Source organism: Mauremys mutica, chromosome 16 (assembly GCF_020497125.1).
Source record: "Mauremys mutica isolate MM-2020 ecotype Southern chromosome 16, ASM2049712v1, whole genome shotgun sequence".
In the NCBI taxonomy this organism is placed as follows: Eukaryota; Metazoa; Chordata; order Testudines; family Geoemydidae; genus Mauremys; species Mauremys mutica.
Genome location: NC_059087.1, coordinates 20,307,164 through 20,329,344, shown reverse-complemented (window position 1 = coordinate 20,329,344; position 22,181 = coordinate 20,307,164). Strand labels below are relative to the sequence as shown.

Here is a 22,181-nt window from a genome sequence, read left to right as displayed (position 1 = left end):
TAACCCCAACTAAATCATTAATAAACATCAATTAATTATCAATAAACATAATGTTCACCAATTTATGCCCCCAATTATACCAGTGCAATCCCAATGAAGGTTAGTGTATCACTAAGGAAATCATTTGACCTAAAGCTCTTAATTGCTGAGAATAAAATGAGAGGAAATAACCCATCTGAACTCTCAGATGCCAGGGTGAGTTTGATGATAAAACAAATCTTGTTAATTTAAACAGAAAATATGATCTGGAGTCACTGAATCATAATAAATATGGATGCATGTAATGGAATTACTAGGGACTTTTCAGAATAGGCCAGCACTTTAATAACATTTGTAAAAGGCTCTTCTTGCTTTCTTTGAGGGGATCAGGGAAGTATCCCTACTACTGTACAGCAGGAGCACACTGGATATAAAGGGACACTTTGAACGTGCCCACAGAGAAGCACCGAGAGAATGCACCAGCTCACTTAACGGGATGGGCCCGAGCAGCAAGGCAGCAGAGTGAGTGTGTAATGTTGCTCCTCCCTGTTCAATAGACATCTGCACCACCAGACCCAGGAGGTGAGGTAGCCGCACACAAGCCAAGATAAACCAGGAGATCTAGTCCCAGACAGATTTGCCTACATGTGCTAGTCTCCCACAAAGGGGCATTGTGGCACTATTGTAAATAGGGAGGGTACAGCACAGAAGGGGATGGGGACCCCAGAAAAGGGGTGTGTCTGTGGAAGGGGCAGGTGTCGCACGGATGAGGGAAGCAGAGAGGGAGGAGGGTGTGTGTATGGGGGGAGGTGATAGGGTTCATTCTCCAGGAGGGAAGAGGGAAGGGAGTGAGAGGCCAACGGTGCTTGCCCTCTCCCCCCCGCCCCCATCTTTGAGCAGCTCCACGGGCTTGAAGTCAAAGGGGATGTTGTTCTTCTTGGAAAACATGTAGATGCATCAGCAGGGCTGGGAGAGCAAATCCAGGTACAGCTCCAGCCCCATCCTGCCCGGCTAGGGGTGGGAAGGGGGCCGGGGCAGCGGCAGCAGGGATTCCGGTTACAGCTGCTGGCCACGTGGCAAACCAAAAAGAAACATCACTCCACACTGCTGATTGGCCGAAGGAGTAAACAAAACTGAATGGGGGTTGGGGGGAGACCAATTGGATGAGACCAAAGGGAGGATGAGGAGCTCAAGTCTGTCCTCACTACCCCTCGTCCCCTCACATGGACACACTCAGAATAACCCACGTGCAATGGAGGGTGTTTAAAACTGCCCAGTGTTTGGGGTAAGAAGGGGTGAGGGAGATAGGTGGGTTGCCTGGGGAAGAAAAGGGTGGAGCTGGTCCCCAGGGGAAGAAGGAGAGGTGGGGACACTCATGAGCAAAGCAATGCTGACAGGACCAGCCAGCTGTTTCCCTTGGATTCTGCTTGGTCTTGGCAGGAACGGAGACGCTTGTGTTTGTGTCAGTGTTTCTAGTTCCCCTGCCGCATAGGGGAATGGGGTGGGGGTGGGGGAAGTAGGGTGACCAGACAGCAAGTGTGAAAAATCGGGACTGCAGGTAGGGGGTAATAGACATCTATATAAGAAAAAGACCCAAATATCAGGACTGTCCCTATAAAATTGGGACATCTGGTCACCCTACTTTGGCTGCTGTGGGATCCCGAGTCTCTTTGTTATTGGGGCAGGAGTAATAAAGGGATGTTATCCTGGTTATGTGAATCAAGGACAGTAGAACAGTACTTGGCATTTTATGATGGAGGGACTCGCTCTCAACTAAATAGCACTCACTAGGCAAGGCACATGGATTCCAACCCCCAGGGAATTGAGAGAGGTTGGGGACAGATGTTTGTGCCTGGCAGTGTAGGCCTCAAACACCACTTTTACCCCTCCTCTCTCCAGTGTGCAATAACAGAGCTAATTTTGACTCCATTAGGAGTCTTGTTACATGCAACAGAGCTGAAATCACTGATACCTGGGTATAAACATTAGACCTACTTTGGACTAGTGCTGCACTAGTACTGAGGCTCCCCTACTACCAGCTAAAATCACTGAGAGCTGTGTTAAGGGGTGGGGGGCTGAAGACAAGTTGGTCAGCGGCTAGCAGAGTGGCTAGTGCAGAGGAGTGAATAGCGGAGAGGCGTGGCGAGCGGAGCGGATAGCGGGGCGGCTGGTGGAGCAGAGCGGCTAGCAGAATGGCTAGTGGAGAGGCGTGGCAATCAGCCGTCAACCCGAGCAGTGGAGCATGTGAGATGTCAACACCCTTACCTCCCCCAACTTCCACCCAGGCTGGAGGGTAAACTCTGCAGAGGAACTTCTGAACTCTGGGGGCTGCACTGGCCAAGGTCAGAAACTGTGGGTGGGGTGACTGTTGGGTTGCTGGACTTAAGACCCTGAGGGGAAAAGGACACTGCAAAACTTACTTGGGAGTGGGTCTTCTGCTCATGATTTGTGTTATGAATCCTGTTTGTGGTGTTTCCCCAACATAATGCCGCAATGTTTTGTGTTATGGTTTGTGTTATGAATCCTGTTTGTGGGGTTTCCCCAACATAATGCCGCAATGTTTTGTGTTATGGTTTGTGTTATGAATCCTGTTTGTGGGGTTTCCCCAACATAATGCCGCATTGTTTCCCTCCTTTATTAAAAGGCTTTTGCTACACTCAGGCTCCGTGCTTGCGAGAGGGGAAGTATTGCCTCGTAGAGGCACCCAGGGGGTGATATGTAATTGTCCCAGATCACTGGGTGGGGGCTCGAGCCAGTTTTGCATTGTGTTATTGAAACGGAAACCCTAGATACTGAACCCAGCCCTTGTTGCTGCCAACTCTGACGGGCAGGAAGGTTACACTAGTAAATCCTTAAAAGGAAAGAAGGTATAAAATATTGAAGTCTTTAGTCATGATATTTTCATTGACAATGGGGAGAAAGTTTTGACTGAGCAAGGACTTCAGGATAAAGTTCAAGGACAACAGGAAATCATGAATATAAGCATACTGAAATACAGATTCCACCCATTTAGGATTCTTTCACAATTGGGTGTTTTCAGCAGAATCCAAAGTTTTTGTATAGTTTTCTCATCACTGCCTCCTTAATTTTGCTGCAGTTCCAGAAGGTTTATGTGTTATTGCTACAGATCACCTAAAAGCAAATATGACAACAAAAAAGTCACAAAGCCCCCTGCTCCCAGAAGATTTGCTGCCCGTTTATTTGTTCTCAGATGCTTCCTGTGAATTTACAGCTTCAGATTCTAAGATTTCCCCAGCTTCTGTCCCTAAGGACAATGGACTAAGGGAGGGTTGCATTTTCCACATGGAAAGTGCTGCAGTATTCTTTCCTCCTTATGAAGGGCACTTACTCATAGTGCTGGAGAGGGGGTTGGGGAGCAAGATGGTGGAAAGATGCAGATCAAATGGCACCAGAACATTAACTCATTTCATCATTTTCCTCAGCAAAGGCGCCAGATGCTCTTTCAGCTGTGGGTCAATTTGGATGTTGCCGAGTTCCTTGATATTCAGGATAAGCTCGTGTGCTTCTTGGAAGAGCTCCTTCCCCACAGCTTCCTCCACCTGGTTGCGCCATTCTGACAGCTTGGGTCTGTCTTCAAAGATGTCACAACCTACTCCAATGGGCTGCACAGAGAGACACAACTGTACTGAGACATGCTGAAGCTTTCACAAGGGAAGTCACTTTAAGTGTGTGTGTGGGGGGGACCCATGGAAGAGCATCAGAAAGGTTGAGAGATCTCCTAGTCTACCTATGCATCTGGAAAAAAACCCAACTGGACTGTATCTCTTAGTGCATTTTAATAGTCCCAAATCCACTCCTGACAAAAGTGGCCACTTTTACTTGATAATGACACATGATGTGGCTAGCATTTATTTTGAGTAATGCTCAGCTACAGCATTAAAGAGATGGGGTTAGTGATTCCATTGGTGGCTGCTGATATTGCCTACTTGCTATTGGTAATGAGGAATGCTAAACCAGAGAGCAACCTATGAGATCACCACCACCATTGTCACTTAAGCTGAGGTTTTAGTTGGCACTTCCACTCTACTTTCTGCCTGTCCCACCCTCCGAAACGCTTCACTGCAGAGATGCAGCACTGCTATTTGTTAGCCACTGGGACATGGAATTAGGAGCGGGAAATGCTCTTGCTCTGCAGGATCCCAGCTCTGATGGCCTGGGACCGAGCAACCAATCTAAGTATGATCCACTTAATTTGATTTAAAAAAAAAGCAGCTTTCCCCAGCTTTGCTACTGGAGGAGTTTCAATTTGGTATCTTGTGGGTCTGGTGTGGGGAAGAATAGGTAGCTCTGGAGGAGAATATTCTAATATGGGAATCTCTCCCTCTGCTGAATTAGATCTGCATTCCTGCTCCAGGGAAATAGTACCACATGCTGCTCATTCCCAGGTAGTTAGACAATACCAGCTTTTCCTTGTGCTGAGTCTTCATGATTACAATCCACTACTCACCTGCATGAGCTCTACAATAGCCATTAGGTCTGCCAGGGAGATTTCACTGCCCACGATGAATGGCTTGTCCTGAAGGAATTTCTCCTCAAACTGCTTCAGAGAAATAGCCAGCTCATCCATAACCTCCTGCAGCTTCTCCGGAGGCAGTGTCTGGCCTGTAAAGAGGGGAATGAGCACCTATGTGGGGAGAAGGGAATAGACTTAGCCTCCACAGATATACTTGCACTGGATTTCCTTTGCCTTTGCAAATGGGATCCACTAAGTTTACTGATCATCATGTCATACAATCTAGGATCAGCTCGAAGTGATGCTATATTCACATGTGGCGAGATCTCAGCTTTCATTAAAAGATGATCCTTTACCCTTCAAAAGGCTCACAGTCAAAGCAATCGTGTCCAAAGTGGTGCACAGAATAAGAACCCACACTGTTTCATAGCTTCACAGCTTCCTCTTGCTATGGCTTCTGATTAAGCGTCTTGTTTATTTTGGGAATGTGACACTGACAGCTAGCCAGCTCAGGTCACAACCTCAAGGAAGTGTTAAGTGTACAAATTCATTTGTTAGAACAGAACAAAAAGGAATGTTATCACATTACATGTACCTGGTAATTACATTTGCTTTAGATGCATGAAAGCTTGTGAAATTATGTTATTGTCTTCACCTGTTTCCTGTGATTGCTATCTTTGTACCTAATTAACCTTAGCCCAGCAGTTCTCAAATGGGGAGAACCATTTTAATGAGGTCACCAGAGCCGAAGCCTGAGCTCGACTGCCCTGGGTTGAAGCCTGAACATAAGCACATAAGAATGGACATAGTGGGTCAGACCAAAGGTCCATCTAGCCTAGTATCCTGTCTTCCGACTGTGGCCAATACCAGGTGCCCCAGAGGGAATGAACAGAACAGGTAATCATCAAATGATCCATCCCCTGTTGCCCATTCCCAGCTTCTGGCAAACGGAGGCCAGGGACACCAACCCTGCCCTTTTTGGCTAATAGCCATTGATGGATCTATCTTCCATGAATTTATCTAGTTCTTTTTTGAAGCCTGTTATAGTCTTGGCCTTCACAACATCCTCTGGCAAAGAGTTCCACAGGTCGACTGTGCGTTGTGTGAAGAAATATGTCCTTTTGATTGTTTTAAACCAGCTGCCTATTAATTTCATTTGGTGACCTCTAATTCTTGTGTTATGAGAAGGAGTAAATAACACTTCCTTATTTACTCTCTCCACACCAGTCATGATTTTATAGACCTCTATCATATCCCCCCTTAGTCATCTCTTTTCCAGGATGACAAGTCCCAATCTTATTATCTCTCCTTATACAAAAGCTGTTTCATACCCCCTAATCATTTTTGTTGCCCTTTTCTGAACCTTTTACAATTTCAATATATCTTTTCTGAGATGGGGAGACCACATCTGTACGCAGTATTCAAAATGTGGGGGTACCATGGATTTATATAGAGGTCATATAATATTTTTTGTCTTATTATCTATCCCTTCCCTAATGATGCCCAACATTCTGTTAGCTTTTTTGACTGCCGCTGCACATTGAGTGGATGTTTTCAGAGAACTATCCACAATGACTCCAAGATCTCTTTCTTGAGTAGTAACAGCTAATTTATATTTTATGTGTATAGTTGGGATTATGTTTTCCAATGTACATTTCTTTGCATTTATCAACATTTAATTTCATCTGCCATTTTGTTGCCCAGTCACGCTTTTTTTTGAGATCCCTTTGTAGCTCTTCACAATCTGCTTTGGACTTAACTATCTTGAGCAGTTTTGTATCATATGCAAATGTTGCCACCTCCCAGATAATTTATGAATATGTTGAATAGGACTGGCCCCCAGTACAGACCCCTGCGGGACACCACTATTTTTCTCTCTCCATTCTGAAACCTGACCATTTATTCCTACCCTTTGTTTCCTATTCTTTAACCAGCTACCGATCCATGAGAGGACCTTCCCTCTTATCCCATGACAGCTTACTTTGCTTAAGAGACTTTGGTGAGGGACCTTGTCAAAGGCTTTCTGAAAATCTAAGTGCACTAAATCCACTGTATCCCCCTTGTCCACATGCTTGTTGACCCCCTGAAAGAAGTCTAGTAGATTGGTGAGGCATGATTTCCCTTTATAAAAACATGTTGACTCTTCCTTAACAAATTATGTTCATCTATGTATCTGACAATTCTGTTCTTTACTATAGTTTCAACCAGTTTGCCCGGTCCTGAGCTCAGGCTTGCCAGCCTGTAATTGCCAGCATCACCTCTGGAGCCCTTTTTAAAAATTGATGTCACATTAGCCATCCTTCAGTCATTTGGTACAGAAGCTGATTTAAATGATAGGTTACAAATCACGTCTGACGAAGTGGGTATTCGCCCACAAAAGCTTATGCTCCAATAGATCTGTTAGTCTATAAGGTGCCATAGGACTCTTTCTTGCTTTTTACAGATCCAGACTAACATGGCTACCCCTCTGATACTTCAAACCACAGTTAGTAGTTCTGCAATTTCACATTAGAGTTCCTTCAGAACTCTTGGGTGAATACCAGCTGGTCCTGGTGACTTATTACTGGTTAATTTATCAATTTGTTCCAAAACCTCCTTTAATGACACTTCAATATGGGACAGTTCCTCGGATTTGTCACCTAAAAAGAATCTCCCTCATATCCTCAGCCATGAAGACCAATGCAAAGAATTCATTTAGTTTCTCTGCAATGGCCTTATCGCCCTTGAGTGCTCCTTTAGCATCTCGATTGTCCAGGGGCCCCACTGGTTGTTTAGCAGGCTTTCTGCTTCTGATGTACTTAAAATGTTTTTGCTATTACTTTTTGAGTCTTTGGCTAGCTGTTCTTCACATTTTTTTTGGTCTTCCTAATTATACTTTTACACTTCACTTGCCAGAGTTTATGCTCCTTTCTATTTTCCTCAATAGGATTTAACTTCCACTTTTAATTTTCTTTGAAGCTTTGTGAGAGCAGGTTGCAGAGATTGGAAGCAATTGTATGTTGCATTTATGACTCATATTTGTGTTTCATCTTTGTGGAGTTTAGCCAACTGTACTCTAATGTCAACAGAACAGGAAGCTAAACAAGCCCCAGAGTGTTTAGTCAATTACTGACAAGGGCAAAGTTACAACAAGCAAGATGAAGTTATTACATGTTTACTGGCAACTCTCCGCTCAGAGTGTATCCCCATTATTTCTATTCTTGTTCCCATTTTGGAGTAGCATCTGTGTGTGCTGGAAGCAGACAGTCCCCTACAGATTTCATAATTGGTGGGTCTGCAGGGGAGCTGTGATTAAAGAATACAAGCCTTTCAGCTTTGTATAGCAGAGCATGCACAAGGAAGCAAAAGGAACCCAGGTCCTATTCACACCTCCAAGCTCTCTCTTTGGCTGTGTCTACACTAAAACCACAGGGTGTGATGCTGTTTGTGTAGACATACCTGAGCTAGCTTTAATCTAGCAGTGAAGGTGCAGCAGCACAGGCTTCAGCAGGGACTAGCCTCCTGAATAATCACCTAGGGTACTGGGTCTGGGTGGGCTTGTACAGCCTGAACTGAAGCAGCTTCACTTTCTGAAGATCTATAAAGATCTGTGCTTCCCTGGCGAGGTTCAGACCTTCTGTGTTAGACTGATATTTTTAAGGGAAAGTTATTACCAAAGTCTTCCTTCCCACATCCAAATACTAAGGAACTGGGAACAATTGCCTATGTGAGGTTTCCTCTCAGCTGGGTATCGGGCCAAGTGTGCTATTTTGGGGAGACAGACTTGCTTTATATAGGAGCTGTTTAAATGTCCCATGTACAGTGAGGAAATACTAGTATTCTGAGCTTTTAGCATTTAATCTTCTTACCTTGATCCACAAGGTCTTGCCAGCCTTACCCCGGATGTTGGTATGATGCCATGACAGGTATTCATCTACCCGGGCCCGTTTCTGTGTGTCGGACGGGTACCAGTGATCAGGGGTGTTGTACTTCCGGCTCAGATACAGAAGAATTGCAGTGCTGTCCAGAAATTAATGGGAGACAAACAGTGGGGCAGATAAGGTGAAAGAATATATTCAGTTGCATCAATCTCTCCTCCCTCTTTCCTAATGTTGCTTCCACTAAAAGTGTTGGGGCTGGGATTTTCAAAGGAGCCTAATGGAGGTAGCCACTCAATTCCCACTGAAAGTCAATCAAAGCTGGGCTGGGCACCTAACTGTTGTAGGCTCCTTTCAGAGCTTTAACCTGTAGGAAAATTAAGCCTCAAGATGAAACCAGTGTTTGTACAGTGCTTAGCACAATGGAGTCCTGGTACATGACTAGTGCTCCTAGGCGCTCCAGTAACACTACTATTACTACTACTAACACTAATAATAATCTGTAGACAATATTTTGCTAAAAACCCATTAGCAGCTGTACATTTCTGATGCCTCTCTCATCAATGCAGATTTTCAAGGGGTTTGTGTACTAAAAGAAACTCTCTTTAAGTGGCATCCTCCTCCAATCATCTTCATAAAGGCCCTGTCCTGCAATGTCTCCCCACCCAGAGCTCCTAGTGAGGTCAAGGGAATTCCTTGCACAGAGAGCTTGCAGGATCAGACCCTTGGTGTTTGTTGCAGCTTGCAGTCCAGTGTTTGTGTCATCTCTAGCAGGCAGGAGAAATCAGCTGGTTAAAAATCTTGGTAATTTGCAATGACAAATTCAGTGATTGTGGTGGGGAGTGAGTGCCATAGAAAAACCTATACTGACAAAAGTAAAGAAAGAAAATACAGGCAGCCCATGCCATTCTGATACAGATATCACTGAACTATTTTAGCATTATGACAGTGTTAGCCTGCTGAGCTAGGGCTCTTCAAAGAATGCAGACAGGTCATTTTGTAAAATAAAAACAAGGTTTTATCTGTCTGATGCTTATATGGCCTTTGTCACTGTAGTATCTGAGTGACTAACACAAACAGAAATGTTGACATGATTTTGTATTTCAGAATAAAAGTTGTTTGTTTGTTTGTTTAGCTTTAAGCATTTCTCTGCAGTGTTCATAACCCAAGACTTTGTTGTGTAGTGCATGCACATGAGAACTAAATGGCAAAACCCATGCCTAAGGCCCTAGGTCAGGGGTCGGCAACCTTTCAGAAGCGGTGTGCCAAGTCTTCGTTTATTCACTCTAATTTAAGGTTTCGCGTGCCAGTAATACATTTTAACGTTTTTAGAAGGTCTCTTTCTATAAGTCTATAATATATAACTAAATGATTGTTGTATGTAAAGTAAATAAGGTTTTTAAAATGTTTAAGAAGCTTCATTTAAAATGAAATTAAAATGCAGAGCCCCCCGGACTGGTGGCCAGGACCTGGGCAATGCGAGTGCCAATGAAAACCAGCTCGCATGCTGCCTTCAGCACCTGTGCCATAGGTTGTCTACCCCTGCCCTAGGTGCTATAGTCACATAAATAATACATAATAACAATAGTATGTTTTCATCATGGAAGCTAACAAATGCAGAAAAACAAACAAAGTAAATGAGATTTTTTTATTACAATAACCTGAGATGTTAAAAGGTAAGAATTTTAAATCTTTGTGTATGATTTTTATCTTGGCAGTGTCTTCACTGTAAAGAGGTTTCAAATGTAAAAAGGTCATTGCAAAACATTTTAAGTGGGTACCCACAGCCCAAGCATGAATGTCAGTTAAATTAACCCCTTCAGAGCCAGCAGAGAGGCACATGAGACAAGCACTGTATTGTCCTGCTCCAACCCATGCTAGAAAATCCTTGGTTCTCCATGAATAACAAGGATCAATTAATCTAGAAATGGCTACTCCACAATTTCAAATACACCTAACCAAAGAGGAGCTTTCTGAGTATCAGCTCCAAGTCTGAATCATATCATATATTTGAAATATGTACATAGATTTAAGAACATAAGAACATAAGAATGGCCATACGGGGTTAGACCAAAGGTCCATCCAGCCCAGTATCCTGTCATCTGACAGTGGCCAATGCCAGGTGCTTCAGAGGGAATGAACAGAACAGGCAATCATCAAATGATCCATCCCATCAACCATTTCCAGCTTTAAACATCTAAATGATAACACTGCATGTGAGTCAAGTCCCTACCATCTCCTTTCTTTGCAGGAACATAGGAGCTGAGATACCAAAGCAGACCATCGATTTATCTAATCCATAAATGCATATGGCAAATTCAGCAATTTTTTTATCAGCCATAGGGAATGATACTTCCCAACCCCTGAACTTAATCACCTTATCCCCTCATAAGTATGGTGAGTAATGGAATTTGGGAATTGAATTCTTACCTCTCTGCTAAGGTGAAGACTCCATCCTTTAGTGCTGGCACTTTCTTTAGGATGTTCACTTTGCCAAACTCTTCTCTATAGTGTTGCCCTAAAAACAATTAAAATGTGATAGTCCATGGTCAGAAGTATCTAAACCTGTGAAAACTGAAGCAAGCACCTAGCTCATACATAACTAGACCATGCATGAATGAGGATCAGTCAAACCCGTACGATCATTCTACCTTCACTTCATGGTGTTCTGTTAGAGTTTTCCTACATATGCATGTTTCATATTAAAAAGGGGCATAAGTTAAGAGCCAAAACATAAGCTATGTGTGAACTCTGCAAGCTGCTCAGGTCTGCCAACGGCATGGAGCAGTTCAGGATGTTGCATGAGGATTCAGTCATTTGACTCCTGTCAATGCTAGTTATTAGTATTATATAGTTTATATTATGTAGCAAATATTATGTATTTTTAAAGGCCCTCTATTTAAGCTAAATGAATCATCCTCCTACCATGCTTTGCACTAGAAACATATTAAACTGTGATTGGGGTCTTCTTCTTGGTACATGTGAAAATCATCAAGGACAAGATAGCGTGTAGTTGAGGTCTGCTAAAATTAATAGGTAACTATAATTGTTGCAGTTTTCTAGAAATATTTTGGTATAGATGTCCAAGAACCTTGGAAAACATGTACAAACTGGATAAGAAAGAAAAATAGTATACATGAGACAATGGAATGTGGGGAACTTCCTGTCCATGATAAACAACACAGAGGGGTGTGTGTCCATCAGCGGTGTGATAAGGTGTAATCCCTGACCCATATAGTCGTGTTGGCAGTCGCTTATAGTGTAGGTGCATTATACTGGCAAAAACATGCTTTTACCAGTATATCTTATGTTACTGGGAGTGGAGGTTGGGGACTGGAATGCCAGTATAACTGCATCCACATTAGGAGCGCTTTGCTGGTACAGTAGATATGTATACTATATCAGGAAAGTGCTCCTCACTCTCCAGGGTGTAATCTTTGTTAAAAGGTCTCCACTGCACAGAGAGACATATAAAAGAGATGGTTTGCTGTCAGATTGGGAGGATGTATCTAGTGGAGTCTCACAGGGGTCTGTCCTGGGTCTGGTACTATTCAATATCTTTATTAATAACTTTGATAATGGAGTGGAGATTATGCTTATAAACTTTGTGGATGACACCAAGCTGGGAGAGGTTGCAAGAACTTTGGAGGACAGGGTTAGAATTCAAAACAACCTTGACAAGTTAGAGAATTGGTCTAAAATAAACAAGATGAAATTCAATAGAGACAAGTGCAAAGGAAAGGAGGAAGAAAATCAAATGTACCACTACAAAATGGGAAATAACTGGCTAGGTGGTAGTACTGCTGAAGAGGATCTGGAGGTTATAGTGGATCACAAAATGAATATGAGTCAATAACCAGGTCCTCCCGTCAGTCCTCTTTTCTCAAGCCTAAACATACCCAGTTTTCTTAACCTTTCCCCAGAGGTCAGGTTTTCTAAACCTTTTATTAATTGTGTTGCTTTCCTCTGGACTCTCTCCAATTTGTGAACATCTTTCCCAAAGTGTGGCACCCAGAATGGGACACAGACCAAAACTGGGTATAGTTAGTCTTGAGAAAAGAAGACCGAGGGGGGACCTGGTAACAGCCTTCAAATACGTTAAGGGCTATAATAAAGAGGATGATGATCAATTGTTCTCCAGGACCACTGAAAGTAGGACAAGATGTAATGGGCTTAATCTGCAGCAAGGGAGATTTAGGTTAGATATTAGGGAAAACTTCCTAACTCTAGGGATTGTTAAGCTCTGCAATAGGCTTCCAAGGGCAGATGTAGAATCCCCAGTATTGGAGATTTTTAAGAAAATGTCAGATAAACACCTGCCAGGATGGTCTTGGTTTATTTGTCCTGCCTCAGCAAAAGGGGCTGGACTCGAAGACTTTCTAGTGTTTCTTCCAGCCCTACATTTCTATGATTCAATGAGATTGTAACAGAAGTAACCAGTTGATCCCTTGTGATCTATCATTTGTTTTGTTTTATATTTTCTTTTCCTTTCTTTAATAATAAAATAGCGATGGTTAATAATTGTGATTTTGCATGGTCTTAATCATGGTGTCCCCAAGGGTTTGTAAAAGAACCCCTGTGACTCAAACAGTGTGAGTCACACCCATGAGGCGGCTGTAAGAGGGATGACTTGTCCTTACAAGGCTCAGTGGCCCTTGACTGCAGAATTGCTGGTGCAGGTAGCAAGTGGGGATTAAGCCCCAAGCCCCTATGTCGTTGTCTAGCTCAGTCAGGCCTCCCTGTGGGGGTGTCGCTGGGCACAGTGTTCCTGCTGAGCCCCTCAAGGGGCACGGCTGAACCTGTACTCTCCACCGCAGGCCTCTTGCTGGCAGGGTTAAAAGCACAGCTAAGGACTGAACCAGCCCGCAGTGTGGCCACATGGGACAGGACTGGTGCTGAGCTGGAGCCCAATTGGCATGAGGGGAAAATTTCCCGCCTTCCAGTGGATTTAAACCTTGCCCGGCCTGAGGGAAATAGCCCTCTGATTGGCTGTCTTCCCTACCTGCCCGCCTCCTTGGGCTGAGTGACCAATCAGAGCTGCTACAGGAAGAGGTAGCGCTCTCTCTCTCTCTCTCTCTCTCTCTCCACAGCAACCCAAAGCCATTCTCACAGGAGGGGAGGGTGGAAAGAGCCCAGCCCTCAGGGCAGTTCTGCTCCCTCCTCCCGCTTCCCTCGCTGCAACACTGGCCCTGAGCAGGAGGGGGGGGGGGCGAAGAGCCCATGGAGCTGCCCCCAGCCTGCAAGGGGAGAGCGAACCCCACTGCAGCCCCCAGGCCTGGGAGTGGGGGTGCAGAACCGTAGGAGGAGCAGAGGTGAGGCAGGGGCGGGGGCTGGGCTGATTGGGGACAGAGGCTGAACTGATGGGCTCCAGGGGGCAGGACTGATCTGGAGGTTGGGACAGGGGCAGAATTAATTGCTGGGCAGGAGATGGGCAGATGTGGGGTGAGAGTTCCTGCACCAGAGGCCAAAATCACCTCACCCAATAAATCTGGGACAGTAGTCAACACTAGTTGTCATACACAGGTACGTACACACACGGGCTGTCCATAAATTATGTAATACATTTTAAAATTATTTTCGAGCCCCACTCACCTCTTGTAACACGTTGTAATAACACTGAAACAAACACACAAAATTAACCACCCAGCCACCCCCTTATGTAACTTATGGATAGGCCCTACCACCACCACCACCTCACAGACACAAAGGGGATGGGGAGGAGGAGTTAAAAAAATCAAAAGTCAGACCAAAAAAAACACACTATCACCTTTAAAAAAAACAACAACGTGATTTTTTTACAGTCTGACTCATGGCACTTGAGTCAGCAATACTGGAATCTGCCAAGGAAAGTAAAGACCAGCAGAACAGGGTTGAGGCACAGTAGTAAGGCTGAGACCTGCACTGCAGCTGCTTGTAGCTATCCTGTGCAGAAGGGGGATTTCTTTGGGAGTCTCATTCACCACCCCAAACAGTCACTAATGTTAAACAAATCTGTTAACTGAGAGGCTCAAACAAATTTCCAAAGAAAAGAACAGCCCTGAGGCAAAGTACAAGGGCAAGGCTCATTATCTCCAATACTTTGAGCTCTGTTGACAGACAGACCTCTCTGCAGAATTAGGTTTGGCTTTTGGATTCTGTAACAGACAGAACAGGCTGTAGGGAGTTGTCTCCATGAGGATTTAATTGTCCACGTTAGTGAGACAAAAGATCCCAGAATGTGGGGATTCTGTATGTGGGAATCAGCATGTGTATCTTGGACAGTAGCTTCATCATTGTGTTAGGTTAAAGGGAAACAGCATCCATGTTTCCCAGCAGTCTAAAATTCAAAAGGTAACAAACACCTTTCAAAGCAAATGCACTGAGAATTTATATATACACTTTTAAGTTAATTATCCCCGGTGTCTGAGCTTATTGTTAGAGGCAGCCAACAACTGAGTGATGATGTCCTTTATCACAGTGGCAGCAGGAGAGCTCCATGTGTAATACTCTGAACCAGCTTCCAAGCTGCTTTAATAATTAACAGTCCTATTAAGAACTCAAAATTAGTGCCCTTGATGGAACTATTAAATTATTTAAGCAGCTTGGAGACTGGTTCAGTGTCTCTACCAGGAAGCTCTCATGCCGCCATTGTCACAAATGAGAAATTACATCTAATTTTTTTGTTGCATGATGGCTCAGCCTTGCTGAGATTTCTGTCACAGGGCTATGCACTGAGCCATTCAGGTTTGCAAAGAAAAGCCTTAATGCCAGCGCTGGTTTCACATTGCTTCAGTGGGATTAATGCTTTATTTAATTTATTTATTTATTATGATAATTATTATGACTGATCTTTATATTTGCAATTTAGCGGAGATAACACTATAGCCCCTATTCTACTAGGCTGAGCTAGCCAGTATATGTGAGAAGTCTGTTCACAGGTCACATAGTGTTGACCTGACTTGCGGAGTCATCTTTTGAATGGGAACCTGATCTGCTGCAAGTAAATAATGATTTCAAAATAGCACCTCCAGCTCTCTTGGAGTTATGTACACAAGGGTGGCTGCCCTGCCTCAGAGAGCAATTTCAATAGGTAGTATACACAGTTGTTCATGGAATCAAGAAACTGGTTAGGTATAAGGCCTTAGGGGAAAGGAAGTTTATTGGACAAAGGAAAAAGAGCAAACTGGGTAATACATTATAAAGAAAAGAGAAAAATCAATCCATTTGTCATGGCCAGCCATTCGCCCAGGACTCATATTTCTGAGAACTCCACTTCTTTTTAGTTTCAAAGCAGACTAGGGTGACCAGATGTATTGTTTTTAAAGGGATAGTCCCGTATTTAAGCCTCCCCTGCTGAGCCATCTGTCTGGCTGGGTTCACTGAAGCCCCTGAAGTCAGGTTCCCTGGGCCCTGGTGCACAATGCATCCTTACAGCTTAACCCCTTCCTGCCTGTGCTGTAACCGGGGGACAGGAGGCAGTGGGTTATATTGGTGTCCAGCAGCAGCCTGCAGGTGTTAGCTTCCTTGTGACACTGTGCAGGCAGGAAGGGACAAGCTGCTTCCAGCCACAGAGGAGTGTGGGAGAGGGGGAAAAAGATGAGCTCTGCAACAACAGGGGCCAAGTCATCCCTTCCCCCCACTCCCCTGTGGCTGGAAGCAGCTCCCATTCCTTCCCTCCCACACAGCGCCAAAAGGCTGCTGCTGGCCACAATTTGGTGTGAACCCTGGCAGAAATCTGGGGAGGGGACATGTGACACTGCATGCCCCTACATGTGTTGCCTCAGAAGACGTGGTGCCAGGTACCAGGAGAACCGGGTCCATCCCGGGGGGCCCAGCCAGGCAGGGAGAGCGGAGAGCACCGGGCAGGGAGGGTCGGGTTGCTTAGTCACCCCCGTGGGTGAGAGAGGTGTACAGGAGTGTGTGTGTGTCACCTCTCCCTATGTGAGCCCTAAAGCCTTAAAGATAAGCAGGTAAATAAAAAGAATCCAGCTACGCAGTATTTCTTTTTAACAGGGGCTCAGTCAACTTGATGTTAATTTGAACATTTGTACTGCATAGTTCTCATTGATTGCCATTGAACTAGCTTGAATGCGAGTAATTTTACCACATCTCCCGTATTCGGCCGAGGGAAATATGGTCACCCGAAAGCTGGCAGATGGGCGTAGCTGGAAGCTGCAGTCAGTAAATGAGTAACAGTCATTTTAAACAATTGTGGGGGTCTAAACAGAAGCAAGCTGAGTGCTTCTGATAAATACACAGCCCTATATAGCGCTCCCATGCAGACATTCAAGGCATCTCTACACAACAATGTCTAGTGCCCAGGCTGTCCTTCCCCTGCAGATTCTCTGTAACTAACCAACTAAACTCGCTAGACATGGCTGCAGGGCATTCCCTGCAGTGCCACAGAAGCAGCCACAATACAGATGAGTCAGTTGGGCATCCCAGGAATAGAAGCACACTGGTCAAACCACAGTAGCCTCTCCCTTAGCTCCCTACAGTAGGGAGTTAAAATAGTGCCATTGCCTTAGCAGTGAATCCTTCTCTCTCTCAACAGGCTGAGCAAAGCTTCCAGGGGCTGGAATAGTGGAATGGATTCATTTAGGCTGTGCACCCACTCACAGGGTTTACCTTCTTTTGTGTCTCTCCCATGCATCATGGGGCACTGGCTGGCAGGATGACAACAAGAGGCTGCATACAGCTGTCTCTGAGCTCTGCCCTCTGTGTTCTCCTCCAAAATAGTCCCTCTTATGCCCTCCCTCAGCATTTTTTACAGGCTGTGAGAGCATGTTTCCACTTTCAGGGAACACAAAAACTCTACTTACTCATTAAGCACTGACAGCGGAGAGGGCCCACTGACTTGTGCTCACTAGCATTACAGTTGTTTGTTTCCCTGCAAGAATTCTACAAAATGAATCAATAATGTGATGAATTCCAGATAAGTGGCAGTTTATTGTGGAAGGGTAAATTTAAAAGGAAGCAATTGAGATTCTGGTCACAGAGCAAAACTGGAGAGGGAAGAATGTGATGACCAAGTAAAAGAAAGCAAATATGTCTCCTCTTATTGGTGGGACAACAGGATTCCACTGATATTGGTGAAAACAAAAGTGCTTGTTGATTGGACAGCAATATTTGCTCTTTCATATCTAGGCCTTTCAGACCTATGAGCAGAGATGGGTGTTTAAGGAAAATCAGCCCATTAGCCTGAGAAAGCAGCACATGGATATAAACACACTGATTTGCTGTAGCTGCAGAAACTGCCCATAACTCCCTGGCATGGATGTACCATTGAATCTCCTGTGTTATAAGCAGCCTCCTGTTCACAGCTCCCATTTAACTGAATAGGTAAAACTAGACACCCTGTACTTCCAAAATGACCACTGTCTAGGATTGCCAGCTGTATGACTCCTGCCATACAAAGTGATCTTCTGGTTGCTGGATCCCAAGAGGCCTGTCTACACTGCAGAAAGCCATGTTACAAGACAATATTTCCCCAATCACTTCATAGAAAATTTTGTTCTTGCTGTGTAGATGGCACCAAACAGTGTTACACATGTTGCCAAAGCCCTGTAAAGCTCAATTTGTTTCCCCCTTCCATCCAGATGAGGCCAATCCATTTTAAGAAGATCTAGGGACTATCTTGTTATAACATGATGCCAAGGGACAGTTCTTGGTTGTTATTTCTAAAGGAGAGAGGCCTATGGTTTGTCAGGCTGAACAACAGGCATTGCTTGTTAACTGGTTGTAAGCCCTATTAGTCAGCTGAGGAGTCAGTGCAGGAACTCTCTGTGAGTCCCTATTCCAGGGAGAGGAGAAGTTGCTGAGATGACACTGGGGGAGGAACAGGGGAAGTAGAGAGCAAGGAGTGGCAGGGGGAAGAAGAGGGCCAGTCCAGGGCCCCCAAAGCTCTGATAGAAAGGGGAGACAGTTCATTTTTGTAGGATTCTGTCTCTTTTGTGTAATGCAAGAGCAGTGTCTGTGTGGGGAGGCACCCTGGCTCCCCGCCGCACCTGAGAAGGACGAGCCAGACCAGGCGCCGGAGTGGGCGGAGCCACCGCCGCCTGTCCCCGCCCCCCGGAAGTATAAAAGCCTGGCCCCAGCGCTCAGTTAGGCGGAGGCTGCTGGAGAGGACAGATGCTGATGCTTGAGCTCCTGCCGGGGCCAGCCTTCCCTGTGCCCGGTACCCCGAGGAGCTGCCTGAGCGTCCCCTACGCCCGGTACCCGGAGGAGCTGCCTGAGCGTCCCCTATGCCCGGTACCCGGAGGAGCTGCCTGAGCGTCCCCTATGCCCGGTACCCGGAGGAGCTGCCTGAGCGTCCCCTACGCCCGGTATCCGGAGGAGCCCATGGTCTGGGACCCACCGGATGATGCCGGCGAGGGACAGGTACCCAGGGAGGGGGAGATTGGAAGTGGCCCGGGGGTAGCTGACCCCAGTCAGGCTGCAGATATACCTGAGCCTATGTCAGTGTGTTGCGGCCAGGATCCCCACTGACAGCAGCGAGTCTTTGCCGCTGCTAGGGCCCTGGGTTGGGACGCAGTGGAGCGGGAGGGCCTGCGTCCCCCCTGCCACCCTTCCCAGGGTGGCAGACTCCCCCTCCCCCTGGCCTGAGGAGGCCTTTGCTATTGTTTAGTTCGCTGCTCAGCCCCTGCCTAAGGGTCTGAGCCTTACCTGTGTTTATTACCCCGCCCTGAGCCAGGGCTTGGACTATCTAGACTGCTACTGTTTAGCTCGCTGCTCAGTCCCGGCCTGAAGGGCCTGGGCTCACAGGCTACTGTGTGTGCTCAGCCCCTGCCTGAGGGCCTGAGCCCTAATTGACTCTGTGTTTGCTCAGCCCTGCTGAAAGGCCTGAGCCTGAACTACTTGTTGCCCTGCCCTGCTCCAGGGCTGGGCTTATAGACTCTGTGTTTGCTCAGCCCTGCTGAAAGGCCTGAGCGTGAACTAACTTGTTGCCCCGCCTGCTCCAGGGCCGGGCTTATAGACACTGGGTTTACTTGGGCCCTGCTAAAGGGCCGGGACTCTGCCTTGTGTAGAGACTATTGGTTTGCTCAGCCCTTGCAGAGGGTTCTGAGCCCGAGACGGATTGCTGCCTGTAGGGAGGCGCCCTGGCTCCCCGCCGTGCCTGAGAAGGACGAGCCCCTTACCGAACCCTTACAGTCTGTAACTAGGACCCTTACCTTCGTGTGAGTGTCCAGGGTTATTGCCACCTGGCATTTTCCTCCCCAGAATGGAATCTGCCAACAGACAGGTCGATTACTGTGACCGAATGCACCCCTGCATTCGCACTCTACACACTAGTGTAATGATCTTTGTACAAAATATGCCTTGTTAGGTATCATTTGAAAACTAATAGCTTGCTGGTCAGTAATCTCATGGTGTGTAGCAACATTATATGTAAAGTTATGAATTCTTCCTGAATGATGTCAGTGGCACAAGTTCAAACCCATATAGCTCGAATTGGTCAAGCAGGCCTATCTTAAACAAAGAATGTGCGTTTAACTCAATTTACATATAAGTAGTAAACAAGGTCCTTAAGACAGCAAGAAGGAGACAAGGCAAATCTGCATTTTAGCAAAACACAGCAGAGAACCTCTTTCACCACCAGATTCCTTGTCTCTGTGCTCACAGCAGCCCTGAACTTTTACTCAGGGTAACTCTCAGGAAAATGCATTTCAAAGGGTGACAGACCTATAAAAGTGAGGGGCAAAAACATCCCAGGTTCTCTCCCTATCCATCTTTCTCTTGCTCCTAAGAAGACAAAAGAAACAGCCTATGGACTTGGGAGCAGATCCTGACCTGAAACTTGGTCAGCAGTGTTACTGGAAATTTGTGGTAAGAATGGACCAAGCCTAGTTTGTTAAGTTTAGTACTAGGAAGCATTTTATCTTTATTTTGCTAGTGATCATTTCTGATTTTAATGCCTTATACTTGTACTTATTTAAAATCTTCCTCTTTATAGTTAAATAAACTTAATTTATTCTTTAATCAAAGCTAATCCAGTATTGTGACTTGTTTGGGTAACACGATTTAGGGTAGCAAGCTATTGTATATTGATCCCCTTAGAGGAGCAATGGGGAGAAAATCTGGGACTGGGAGTGTATTGGGGTCACCCTGCAAATGGTACCAAGGCCGGTGGAATTCAGAGTGGGACTGATGTGTGGCTGGCAGGCTGCAGCTATACACAGACATTCAGGGTGTTACCTGCATGCTGGAAGGCTATTTGTGAGCAGCCCCGGTGGGAGATACAGCAGCAAAACATTGGGACACACTCAAATTGCAGGATAGGGGTGACACAACCCCTCATTGGTCTGGACTGCACTCCGCAATGTCATAATTACACAAACCAGAGGGACAAAAGGAAAAAAGCCTTAAATACTAGGGGGTCCTTAAACATGGGCTTATTTTCTTCCCACCCCAAGTAAAGCCCATGCTATCTACAAATGTCCCTGCAAACCTCCCATTCCAACCTCCTCATAAACTTCCAATCCTTTTCCTAAAACCTCTATTACCCCCATCTTCCTACCCCACCCCCAAGAAAAACTGACTGCTACACACAGTTTATCCCAATTCCTATCTCCCCTCTGTGCCACATCCCACACAGGAAAAACTACCTCCCCACAGACAGACTTCTCATCTCCCACAAACTCCTGGCCCTCTCTAACTCTAACTCCCTTCCCAGTAGGAAAGATCCCAAGATTTGAACTCAGCTTTCCAGCACCCAGGCCTTGTAACACCTGTCTCCAGACTTCCCTATCCCACTCAGACTCCCTCTCAGCAGAAAAGGCTCCCATACTTTGCATTGCTCTTCTTTCACTGACTTCTGTAAAGTCTGTTACTAGCAGAATAATGAGGGGTTTTCTACCTAGAAATTTACCAAAATTTCTATCCTGGAATATTCCAGAAAAGTTATTTTTGTATGAGCCGCTACGTGGACCCTTCTATTCCAGAATAAGCATGTCCATACAAGAAGTGATACCAAAATTATTATAATCAACCCAGAATAACTATTTTGATACAATCCCACTATAGAAAAGTCCTTAAAGGAGGAAAGGAAATGCACAGAAATCCTGGGGAGGGGATGGGGGGGAGAAGGAAACGCACCACAGTTCCTTAGGGCTTGAGGAAATGGGTAATATAGCGCCCTCTCCACAAGTGCAGGAAGTGTAATTTGACTCAGTTCCTCACGGACAGGTGCTAACCAGGCTCAGCCCCCAAGGGGGGATGGGATGCAGAGTGGTAAAAAGGCTCAGCTCCCCTCACTGACCTTTGAACAGCTCCACATGCTTGAACTCAAAGGGGATGTTGTTCTTCTTTGCGAAGATGTAGACCGCTCGGCAGGGCTGGGAAAGCAGATCCAGGTAGAGCTCCAGCCCCATCCTGCCTGCTGGGCACAGGGAGCAGCAGTGAGAGAGAGAGAGAGAGAGAGATGCTTGTCTTAATGTGGCTTTGGCAGCAGCAACAGACAGGGCAGACAGAAATGTCTCTCCAAGGCAGACAGTGGCTTAACTTTGAACCAATAAGGAAAGCCCTTTCCCTGGAGTGCCACGTGTGCCTCCAGGGGAGGTAGAAGGGGCAGGGACTGCAGTAGGTAGGTGGTAACTTTCCCTCTCATTCAGATAAGGACTAGACATTTATATATATAATACTGAGAACAGCCATTGTTATGTTACATGGGGTAGCAAAGTACAAGGAATATCAATAAACCTTCATCTTCAGGCCAACCACTAGCTGGTTAAGCAGCTGGCATACTGTGACCACTGCTTGTCAGGGGTGGCTCTAGGAATTGCGCGGCCCCAAGCAGGGCAGCACGCCGCGGGGTGTGCTCTGGCGGTCGCCGGTCCTGCGGCTCCGGTGGACCTCCCGCAGACGTGCCTGCAGAGGGTCCGCTGGTCCCGCGG

The 22,181-nt window shown here is 45.8% G+C and overlaps 1 protein-coding gene across 2 annotated transcripts; it reads right to left on the bottom strand.

The window, feature by feature from the left end:
• Nucleotides 1-2,849: 2,849 nt before the first annotated feature.
• Nucleotides 2,850-21,753, bottom strand: LOC123350748 (glutathione S-transferase theta-1-like). 2 transcript variants are annotated; one of them, XM_044989455.1, is made up of 6 exons: nucleotides 21,548-21,753; nucleotides 19,461-19,517; nucleotides 10,741-10,828; nucleotides 8,302-8,452; nucleotides 4,448-4,624; nucleotides 2,850-3,602 (listed from the first exon to the last, which is right to left on the bottom strand). In XM_044989455.1, the coding sequence occupies exons 1-6, from the start codon at nucleotides 21,657-21,659 to the stop codon at nucleotides 3,402-3,404; spliced, it is 786 nt and encodes a 261-aa protein (XP_044845390.1). In that variant the 5' UTR covers nucleotides 21,660-21,753; the 3' UTR covers nucleotides 2,850-3,401. The 2 variants fall into 2 exon arrangements, with proteins under 2 accessions (XP_044845390.1, XP_044845391.1); XM_044989456.1 differs by lacking the exon at nucleotides 19,461-19,517 and having other exon boundaries at nucleotides 21,548-21,751.
• Nucleotides 21,754-22,181: the final 428 nt, after the last annotated feature.